Raw genomic sequence first — 12,055 nt, forward strand, 5'->3', positions numbered from 1 at the left:
CTTACAAAATCATTTTCTACTCTCAACTAAAGAAAAAACCCCATAAACAGGTTCAGAGTTTGACCACTGCTACTGTACAGTATAAAATTGACATTCTTGCTATGAAATGAATAATTATGTTTGCTTGTCTCTACAGCATGGTAGGATAAATACCAAACTTTGATCTTATTACTGCAGTGATAATGGAAAGAATTTACTACAAGAATTAAGTCTGCAACTTCATTTACATGAAGAGTTTGTAATTCAATTTGTTCTTTGTAAGCAGAAAGTAAGTCATTCCTCCTACTCAGACCTCCTAGCTATAAACACTGTCATACCTTTAGATTTGTATTTTATGTATTATTTGTTTTATATGTATTTTAAAACACTTACTGTTCTAAGAGTTGATCGTATTTTCTTAAAGATTCCTTTTCAGCAGTTACTGCTCTCTCTTTTTCAGCAACAGCATTGTCTCGTGCTTCTCTCAAATTTCTGAAGGAAACAAAAATTATTCTGTTAAGAATCTGTTAGAAACAAGACTGCTTTGCTTCATTAATTACTGCTTTCTGATACAACTTTCAATGCTACCTTCTTCAACTCTCATAGAATGGCAGAAGGGTCTATCTATTACAGAGGCTTTATTTCAGGTTGTTTTCATGTATACCACCAAAGCTTCCAGTTCTGAAATTGTAAAAAACTATTATCAAATCACCTATTTACATGTGGAAACATGTAACTCTAATTATTCTAGAATACTAGAACTAAATTTTTTTTTGCAGGAATTAAATAAATTCCAACGATTTTCCTTGATGCTTTGGGAATAACTGCAGGAATGCTATCTGCCTAGCTGAGATGATTCACAACTTTTGATAGAGCAAGAGAACTTTAGGTAAGCATAGAAATCCTACTACCAATTGTCTAGGTACTGTGATGTATATGCTACTGCATATCACACATATCAACCCAGCAGTCTCCTGGGTTTTATTGCTGGCAACATTTTTGATCTGCAAAGAACCATAAAATAACATTTTATTACAATCAATTGATACTCCTTTTTTTTATAACCAGGGATCAGTCAAGATGTTCAAACAACCTCAATTATTATTTGACCAACACAAATGAGAACAGCATGATACTAAGAGTAAAACATAGTATTTGTGTTTAAAAATTGGAATTAGTTATTCACAGTCTGTTATGCTGCAAGCAGGCCATAAATTAACACTGCACTAGACTGTAAGGAGAGGAAGCACTGCTTAGATACTGTATATAAACTCAATGTCCAATATTCAGTGTAACAGAGCACCAGCCAATTTGCTGGAACTAACAGTGGTTGTTGAGGATCAGAAATCCCTGTTATGACTGTTTTAAGGATTTTACTCTACTACTTGTTTGCTTCTATGATGAACATTCACCAGCACTTAGAAACATATTAGATGATCTTAAAAATTCCTTTCGATTTTGTTTTATCTAAAAGGAATCTTATTTATATGTTACAAACACATGCAAATCCAAGGACAGCTGCAAGGCAACCTAAAACCACGGCTAGCAGCTATGACTTAGGGGATTTCACTTCAACACCATATTCTTCATGTGAACAGAACTGCTAATGTGGATGCAACCAAGATCTTCCTACTGAAGTTTTGGTTTTTTCCTCTCCTCACAACTTCCTGACTTAAGGCAAAGAAAAATTAAAGGCTCAGGCAAGTTTTGGAGAAAAGTCAGGATACAAAGGAAAATAGAAAATCATTACGCTCATGTAAATGTTAACCTACGTCATTGTATCACACTAAAGGTATATAATTACTGGTTTAAAGACTATTTTCTAGAATAAATGTTATCAGTGGCACTTTTCTGAATTCAAAGTAATTCATACGAACAGCAAACAGTTACTAAGAAAAAATTAACATCTGAATTATGTAGCAGCTAACTGGCTACTAGAGAAAGGTAACAAAATTTTCTTTAAAAATTGAGTTTCTAAGCTATAGAATTTAGTGCAGAAATTCAGGGACTGACCTAAAGATTAGATTCTTTAAAAGTGACTCATACCAAGATATGGCAACATGGCAATATATTTTGTTAACTGCATTAAGATCAAGCATGTTATGTCTCAGAGTAGGAGTCCAGAGCTGTATCCTTAAGACTGGAGTAATGGAGGTGGGATAAAAATGAATCAGTAGGAGAGATACAGAGCCTCATTTAGAGAATAAACTCTTTTGCTCAGCTGAACAACTAATCAATTGTAAATGCAATAGGAGGAAAAAGGATACAAATGAAGGACTATTGAACCAACAAGACTACACTCATAGACGTGATATAACTTCTGTTGAAATACTCTCTAGAGAGCCAGGAGATACACCAGTGATGCTGCCAGTTGTCAGCTGTGACTGCCACTTCACAGGAGGTGAAGCACCTACCCAAATGGCTGCACTGGGGCCTTGCAAGGCATCTATCTAGCCAGCCTATCACACAACGAAAGTAAATGGGACAGAAATACTATCTAAAGGATCAAGAATGGGCATGGGGGAAAAAAAGGTGAGATGAAGACATGGGAGGCAGCAGCTCGTGGGCATCTTTATTAGGTTTTCACACAAACCTCTTCACAACCATCATTTATTGCACATAAATGCAAAAAATATCACATCCCTAAACTGGTCTAGAATGCACAAACTGTATTGCAGTCAGATTCGACCATATCAGAAAATGTGCTTAGGGAAAGCATCTCACACACACAACTACTAAATTGTGCTTGATCTATGGGAATAGACTACAGGTAACCCAGTGTCAAACCTCTTGCAGACATTCACATGCCCTGTGAATTCACTCATGCTTGCTAATGCAAACACAGCCCATGCTTACAACAGCCATACAAGTGAAACTGATGCCAAAAAAATTAGGCATGAATGCATCACTTCTTTATTAGTGGCCCCCTCCCATTTTAGTTTCTTGAACTGATTCATCCTAGTGTAAAATGCGTGCCAACAAATTCAAAGGAACTATCAGGCACATCAGGCTTGGCAAAGAATATGAGCAACTGAATATTGGATTAGCTTAGCTATAATACCATTCCATGCTTTGAGCAGGAGGATGAAACCAGCATCTTAACTTTATTTTCAGCCACAAACAGCATCTCATCACATTACACAAATTCACTGTAAAATGTTTTGCTCACGATTTGAGGTTCCATTTGTCTTACCATTGAGGCAGACTGCCTTACAGTGGATTTTTTAGTATTTTCTAGAAAGAACATATGCTAGAAAGCTTTCTTTTAATTTTTTTTTTCTAAACATGTAGGCAAATCTAAGGGATTTGCATTTCAGAAGTAATTATTTCAAAATGAGGAAAAAACTTCTGTAAAGCAGTTCCAGATACAAATGAAATATCTTTCAGTAGCTTTCTCAATGATATACAGACGCTTGTCAAATCTCCAAAGTAATGCATGCTTAAATTCATACTTTGTAATTCAAAATAGATTTGCATACAGGAAGTGGTGTGGATGTATATGTGTATTTTACTCACACTAGCAAAACTACACAATGATGTAATTGTTTTTTAATTAGAACCTTTCTGCTGACTGAAATTCAGCAGAAACCATGCTCTTTTTCCACTCTTCCCAGCAGTAACAAAACTACCTATCAGAGGAACAGATGCTAATGCTACAAATATCTTTTTACTATTGTCATTTCCTTCTCCACACATCACTTTCAGCACATCTACAGTAAAGTTATTAAGCACTCCTCCCATTTTAAAGCAATCAAACGGACAAAAAACAAGCTAAAAAAGAAATTCAGTGCCAAAGGTCCAAATCTTTTAGTCCCTAAAAGGCTTATGCATGTGCATGTAATTCCATGGTATTCAACTAGATGACACACATACAGACTCATCATGCAGGTCTTAGCAGGACTAGAATCTTCCTCAAGAGAATTTTACAATAATTTACAGGAAATCAATGGTTTTTTTGAATCATGATGCTCTTAACAAACTCAATTAGATTTACTTCATACAGGCCTAAGTCTTATCTCTTTTGGGTTTTTCCTGCCTTATTTTCTGCATCAACATTTTCTCTTCTGGATTCCCAGCAGTTTCAAGATTGCCCCTAGAGCATGACATGTAAACTGTCATCCCGTGTCAATTAACTAATACTATACCTCTGAACAAACCTCAAACCACCAGATCTAATGTAGAACATGAATTCTAATATTCCTTTTCAAGTGATAATGTTGGCTGTCCATAATTTAATAATATATATAACAACATAAACTTACCGTACAAGTATAATTTAATTTTAGGTTTTACATTTTGAGTACCTCTCAAAGAGTTAGTCAGCTAGAACTATATCTAAGCACAAAACACTGCTTGGTCATTTCTTCCTCAGTTAGGTTATTGCCTACACCTTACCTACCTGTTTTCACGTTCATACATCTCTTTTGAGGTGCTTCTTAGTTGATCAATTTCTTGATTTGTTTTCAACCTTATTTGTTCCAACTCTTCATGTAGTCTCTTTTCATATTCTGCTTTATAGTGGTCTCTGTAAAAAACAAACATATTGCACTAGTTAAAATATTAAAACTTGAGGTACAGCTTTACAAGAGCAGAGTTCTTCTTGATTTTACATTTTATTTCAATCTTTATTCATTTATCTCTCAATGACTTAAAATACTTATCAGCCTATGTTGCTATATAAATTAAATGAAAATCAACCAGGAATAAATAATATTTAACTGTGAATAAACAGAAGCCTTTTGCACACAGATTTAAATTTTTTAAGTTATTTAATATTGATTAATCACATAACATTAACATTCTTCCAGAACTTCTTTGTCAGCCTCTAAACAAGTGCTTATATTAAGTAACCATTTAACTCCTCACTTTCTTCTTCATTACTGGGTAAGGATTGATTAACTTACTGACTTGCAATGATGCCATGCCACTACCAGACTGCTTTGTGTACTATCTGCATCTCATATGAGGGGGAAAAAAACATCACAAGTTCAATCGAAAATTAAATGGAGTGGAGATTTGTGAAATCAAAAGCCCCCAAAATCTGGGAATTTATCCTGTCAATGTAACATATGAATTATTTAAAACACAAAGTTTTTAAACCACAAGTAACAGAAGATATCAGGATAAAAGAATTTCATTTCAGAGAAACATTGACTTTTTTTGTAACTTTGGAAGCTCATGACAGATTATAAGGAATCTCATAAAGAATCTCTCTGACAAAACCAGGGTTATGTTGTAAGCGCTTAACAGTTAAGGAATGTCAAAATTTGACAGCATAATGTTCAAGAATAATTAATCAGCAATTAAGCAATTGGTAAAAATCACAGGTTTGGAAACAAAAGCATATTATGAAGACATGTGCATTTGCAACTGTAAAAGGTTTTAGATTTAATTTGATTTCCAAACATGTGATAACCCATAATTCTTAGAAATGAATACTTGAGCTGGTCAAAAACTCCCTCACATTAACTACATGCCCCAAAATATTAAAATGGAGAATGTTTGCTGTCAGGTTTTCCTTTTATTTTATTTCCTTTTCCTTTTGTAAAAGAAAACTCTCCATGTTTTCTTTTCATTGAGACACTGTATTTCAGTTGACCCTTCAAGATAAAAGTAAATCTATTTCTTCTCCTTCTTCAACTATGCCACACTATAGCAAATACTCTATGAAGACCTTTTACACAACAGAGGTCTATCATAAAAAAACCTAAAAAGAATGTTTTCTTAAATTTTCAAAAGTAAGACAATTTTTAATTTAAAATACAGAAGTTCTGGGTGGATATAAATGAAATACATAATTCTGAGATATAAACATGCAAAACAAACTTAAAAAAACTTTGAGTGACTGCATTGAAAGGAAAAATAATATTTAAAATTCTTCTGATATGGGCTGGAGCTCCATAACTCATCATTTCAAGAATGCCCTTCTATTTTCATTTAGGTAGCAATTTTTGTTTTAGTTGTCTATCAGGAGATTCTTATTAGCACACTCCCTCTTAGTTATACAGGACAAAAGATTTATGGATATACATTGAAAACAAGAAGTTTGTTTTATAATTAACTGAGCAAACCTACAAGAATAATTGTCATAAACGCCCAAGTTTATGCTGAAAGTTTACTTCCACTGCTATGGTCTTACAAAGGTTTAAAAAATGTTTGTGATACATACTTTGACCCAAGAAAAGTGTCCTGCTTCTAGTTAAAAAAAATGAGTTAGCTTTCTGAAAATTATTATTTATTAAATGAGATTTGTGCAAGAAACAAGGGAAAACAGTTAAAGAATCTGTCTACTGATAGAAGTGAACAGACAATAACTTGCCTGGATGCAACATATTTTTCATACATTTCTTCCCTAGCTTTTTTGGCATCCTCTAGCTGAATCTGCAGTCTTTCAAGACGATCTTCTTCATGTGCGCAGCGAACGCTAAGCTCCATGTTCTGGCGATTCAGATAATCTTTATCTTTTTGCAACAAGTTGAGGGATTGTTGTATGGTTGCCAGCTATAAAAGGTATTAAAAAGAACACTTTAACACAAATTTCAAGATAAGTATTTAACCTATGTACGCATATTTGCAATTTAATTTTAACTCCCTTCTGTGAAATCATCTGAACCAAAAGACTCTATTTACACTTTATTTTAACAAGTTGATGAAGCTTTAAGTTGAAAAAAAGACTTTAATAAAAATACCATTTTATGAGTTTACATTATTTATTTCCAGTAGTTAGCACCTGAAAAAAGAGGTCCCTTCATCTACATCAGTATGTAAACAGTGCTGAAGCACTGAATAGAGGAATAGCAGCAGTACTGCATAGTGCTGTGTCAGAAACACCGATGGAGAATCTTGGTGCCAACCTGTCATACTGACTGTGACATTCTCAGGAACAGCAGTGAAATGTTTAAGAGCACCAGGGTGATTACTGCTCTGTAAAGAAATGGTAAAACTGATAGTTCTGGGGCTGATGTAAGGCACAATTGTTGTGGACAAGGGCAAAGAGCTGGTGTTGCTACAGAAGGCTGAACTGATGCCAAAGTAGGAACAAGAATATGTTGAGAACAGCCACCTTTGTCATCAGATCAAGCATGTTTCCTACACCAAGAAGCAGTGTGAGGGAGAGCAGTCTCCATCCATTCAAGTTAGAGAACAGGCAAAGAGCATAAAGGACACTGCTGCAAGGTGGCCCAACTTCATAATCATGATAACAAAACAGTTTCATCCCCTTAAAGATTATTTTGCCATTTAAGCTGAGGATTTCACACACCAAGTTCAAAGAATGGTAAATTAGTAACTTATCAGAAATATGTCTCCTACAGCTATAAAGACATCATGTACATGGTTTAGACAGAATTCACCTTTTCTAAGTCATAGAAGGACTAAAGGTTACTTAGGGAAGATACTGGAGTCAAAGACATGGAGCAAGGAGTTAAACAGATGACAATTTACATACAAACAGTACTCTCAGAGGCATGCTCCTCTCCATCACCCCACTTGCTGAGCACCACACTCAGGGTGAGGTATAAATGCTTGTTCTATACTTGATTTAAGAAAAAAAAGGTAAACATTGTCTCTCTCCAAGTAACCTGGTATCTGTATAGGCATACTGAACAGACCTCATAGACTACTACACAAAGAAAAGCAAGCAGTTACTTGTCCTCTGCAACAAGTACTGTGTAAAAACTTCCAATTGGATGTTCTTCCAATCCAGAACTTGATACTGCATCAGCAGACACAAAAATCAGAAGAAACCTTCCAGAAGAGTTAAGTAATACACAGTTTGAAGTGATATTTTAGTTTAAAGTAGTGCTACTTTTGTTCACTCTGATTAATTTAGTATAAAGTTAATGAAAAAAGCCATTGTTGCTGCTATTCTGCAGTACTCCATATGTATGTACAAACTTGAAGTACAGTACAGTATTTTTTTGGCTATTCTTGCACGCTGAGAACAAACCTGACTTTTGGTGTCCTCTTAAAATGCTAGACTGAGGAATAAATAGACTAACAAAGCCTGACACCAAAGGGGTACTTTCTAATAGAAACTCAGTTTTTTTCCTTAATGTTTCTGACAATCTCTACAGCTACCTGTAAAATTAGGCAGAGCAGTGCTTTGCCTATTTTTACAAGTAGCTGTAAGCAGCAGTTTTAGCCTCTGTTCTATCTGTAATACTGTTATTTACACAGACACTAAGGAACACATCTCCCCTGAATACTCTCAGGAGTAGTCTGTCTCATTTATTCAGCTGCTAAAGTGTTAACACACCAAGATCTTCCACACTATTCCTGCAGGGCTCTGCCTCCCTGGCTGAACCCTTGCCTGCCCACTGGAAGTGGGGAATGAATTCCTTAACTTGCTTTGTTTGTGTGTGTAGCTTTTGCTTTGCCTATTAAATGGTCTTTATCTCAACCCATGAGTTTTATTGACTTTTACTCTTCTGATTCTCTCCCCCATCCCACTGGGATGGGCAAACAGCTGTGTGGGGCTTAGTTGCCAGCTGGAGTTAAACCATATCAAGCATACTCACAGCATTCATCTTCCAATGGTAAATTTTCCCCTGGGGCCTCCCAGGTTCCTGAGCTTATTGGCAGAGTTCAGTCTGTCTTTGCTTCAGCCTCCTAAGTCACATACCTAGGAAAATGGCACGCATATAACGCCTAGGAAAAAATGGGAAGCGCTCGACCAGCGTTGAGGGAGATAGCCTATGTTGCTGTGAGGCTGACCAGCCATTTGAAGGATCATAGCAAGTAATCAAGGCTTCTGATTACCACAATCTTCCTTCAAGTAGGAGCACTCAGTTGGGCTGGTAAATGTAATCTCAGTCCCTGCAAGGATTATGAAGTAAATTCCCCTGGAAGCTATATCCATGAATATGAACAAGAAGGTGACAGAAAAACCAGCAGAAATGTACCAAGGCCAAAACTATCAAACATGACAAAAATGTTAGCTCTGTGAATGGGGGGATCACTGTCCATGTCATTTACTTTTGCATGGCTTTCAGCCACCTCCTGTAACAGCTGTATGGAAAAGCTGGCAAAATACGGATTGTATAGGCAAACATCTGTTGAACTAACTGAACACGGGACAGAAATGTGCCCTGGCAGCAAAGAAGGCCAAGAGGCTACAAGGCTATACTAGCAACAATGCAGACAGTGGGTTAAAGAAAATTATTATCCAGTGTTCCACACTTGTGAGACTATATTTGGAGTGCTATATCCCATGACATGCTATCCTAAAGACATACATTAACATCCTGAAACAGGACCAGAAGAGCTCTACCAGGATGGTCATGAACTACAGCATATGATGTACAAGGGGTTAAGAGAAAGACTTGGAACTTTTTTCAGCCTTCAGAAGAGAAATCTGGTTGGGGAAAATATTATTGTTAACTTCAGCTATCCAAGTGGAACACATAAAAATAACCAGAGACTTGGTTGTATATACTTACAGGACAAGATGCAACAGAAAAAAAGCTGTACCAACTCATTAGTTTTTACAAATGCGTTTTCACAAGACAGCAAACAAACACTGGAACAGATTGTCCAAAAGGCTCTGGAATCTCCATCATTGGACATTTAAAAAACTTGACCAAGCCCTAAGCAACTTGACCTAATCTTGCTCTGTACTGCATGGGCGGGTTGGAGCAGTTAAGTCTCTTGAGACCATTAGAATTAAATTATTCCATGATCCTAACAACCTTCATTAGAAAAAAAATCAAATTCCTGAAATTATGAAATACACAATTACTAAGGTAAGAAATTTATGTTTACCTCTTTTGCTAAGTCATTTCTTTCCTTAGTTTGCGTTTTGTATGACACCTCCAGTATTTCATAGTTTCTTCTGAGTTCTGACAGTTCATGCTCAAATACATCACGTTCACTGTGAAAGCAAAGTCAAACTATTAGATGCATAAAGTGTAATGAACAAAATTCCTGTGCCTTTTTAATTTCTCAGCCTTCTTCCAGTTCAAGACACTGACTTCTTCCAATCAGTCACTCACAGAACAACTGGTGATAACCTTTAATAGTTACTAACACCTGGAGCAGTATCATTTTACATGAAACAATTGAGTATTATTTAAATACTAAGAAAATTCTACAGTACTCCCACTCAAATTCTACAGTACTCATTCTCCTCTGATTATTCTTCTTTAGTGTATCTTTGGGCTATACACTACTTCTCTTAGCAATGATCTGCAAGTACCCATTGTTTTAGCTTCATCAAGCTTCTGATGCTATTTCCCATGAGATTCTCTTCAATCTTTTGCAGACATGAATGAAAAAGTGAAACACCTTCATTACCATCTTCTTAACAGAGCAAAAAGCAATGTATACTTGCTCTAAGTAGGTACTCTCCCCTGCACACAGCCTTGATACCAGAGTGGGTTGTCATCTTTAAAATATAAATGACACAGCTGCAAAAATTGTGCTGGTGTCCTGAGCAAAAAAGCTTTCTCCATGCACAAAGAAGCATCACTATGTCTCCACTCTCACCCTGTCAGTACAGTGAAATGAATGAGCCAGTATGAGCTTGCAGTTTAGAAAAAAGCTAACCATTATTATATTAAGCATAGCATTGCTTTAAAACTGAGATAACTTGTAGTACAGCAGAACTAGATTTGACATAGTGTTTTTTAAAAGCAGAAAGAAGTCTGGAAGTGATTTACTCCTGCAGCTCTACCAAATATCCTCATGCAGTTATGCCAACAGAGCTCTCCCCTCCTCTTCATGTGTGCCTACCCAGCTGAATACAACCTACTCTCTCAAATACAGTTTTGGCACGTTCATTCATGCTTTTCTCAACTCAAGGCTATTCTAAATGCACACTGTTAAACAGTGGAGCCATTCACATGAAAGTTATTACATTCCACTTATTAAGATGCAGTTGCATATAGGAAGCAAATCACAGCACCAATCCATCCTATTTCCAACAAGATGCCAGAAAGATTCCAGGGTTGTTTTTGTACATACTGCTGTGAACCAAAAATGCTGTGAATCCAGAAGACAGATTCCCCTTCATATGACTTAGTGGGCAAAGTCGTTTGTGTCAGTAACTATGCCTGAGTTCATTCCATATGAGCAGCTAAGGAGCTGACAGGGTCTTTTCTATTCATAATCCCCATTTTTGAATACCTTTCTCCACAAATGTGCCAAAGACCAGATTTCTTGTACTTGCAAGCACACTGAAAAAGCTGTCTGGAAGCTGGACTGTGAGGTATACATCTATGAGTATATTTACAAGAAGTCTATTTTCACTATTTTGCAATTGCATTTGGCAAGATGGATATTCAAAACATTGGCTATAACAGTACAATCTGTATTTTAAAAAAGCTAGACACTGGAACTTCCTGCAGTTAAACAAATTCACTAAGGTAATCCTAAGATTATCTGCCAGAGTTCTCAAAACAGCCCTTTCAAATTTTATCGCTTCAAAGATATCTCAAGTTGTAAATATTAATTCCCAAGGTCCTGCCCTCCTAACTCACTCAGTAAGCAGCACAGAGTAGAGCATAGGGCCTTTTGTTAGACCATTGCTTTTAAACTACGAATAAAAAAAGAGTACTTGTTCCAAGATGCTTGCTATCACCAGCTCCCACTTCCTTAGCTGCAATGAGACTGCTAGGCTGTCTTGAAAACACAATAAATCTGAAAATATAACCTTCAGGAAGATAATTTGATGCATTGGTTTTCAGAATGTTGTTCATTTTAGGTCTGTAATATACTAAAAGAGATAAATGAACCATTAGTGTATGAGGTAAGAAAAAATACGAGTGTGTAAGTCAAAAACAAAACTAAGAAGTCTGGTCAATCAAGGCTGATCTTTATTAACATTTGTATGTTAGTTAAACACTCGAATTATAGAGATACTTACCATTTTACTTTATCATAGTTCTGTTGTCTGTAATCACCTTGCTGAATCAACTGCTTGGTATCAGCCAGTTCCAGTGTTAAACGCTGGCATCTGACTTCAAGCTCTGAGCGACTCCTCCTCTCTTCTTCATAGCTCTAAGAAGTGAGACATTTTGAAATGATCACAAATGCACTGATATTTACTTGAAGTAATCACCAACTAAATTTCATTAAA

The 12,055-nt window shown here is 36.1% G+C and overlaps 1 protein-coding gene across 2 annotated transcripts in view; it reads right to left on the minus strand.

The window, feature by feature from the left end:
• Positions 1–12,055, minus strand: part of PIBF1 (progesterone immunomodulatory binding factor 1) — a 104,994-nt gene that overhangs the window by 75,706 nt on the left and 17,233 nt on the right. For both annotated transcript variants that reach the window (XM_064722038.1, XM_064722111.1), the window contains exons 6-10: positions 11,843–11,976; positions 9,742–9,850; positions 6,299–6,480; positions 4,379–4,504; positions 373–471 (exon numbers count right to left, since the gene is read on the minus strand). In XM_064722038.1, coding sequence (XP_064578108.1) covers positions 373–471; positions 4,379–4,504; positions 6,299–6,480; positions 9,742–9,850; positions 11,843–11,976 — 650 coding nt within the window. The remainder of the gene's footprint in view (positions 1–372; positions 472–4,378; positions 4,505–6,298; positions 6,481–9,741; positions 9,851–11,842; positions 11,977–12,055) is intronic.

This window comes from Zonotrichia leucophrys, chromosome 1 (assembly GCF_028769735.1).
Source record: "Zonotrichia leucophrys gambelii isolate GWCS_2022_RI chromosome 1, RI_Zleu_2.0, whole genome shotgun sequence".
Classification (NCBI taxonomy): domain Eukaryota; kingdom Metazoa; phylum Chordata; class Aves; order Passeriformes; family Passerellidae; genus Zonotrichia; species Zonotrichia leucophrys.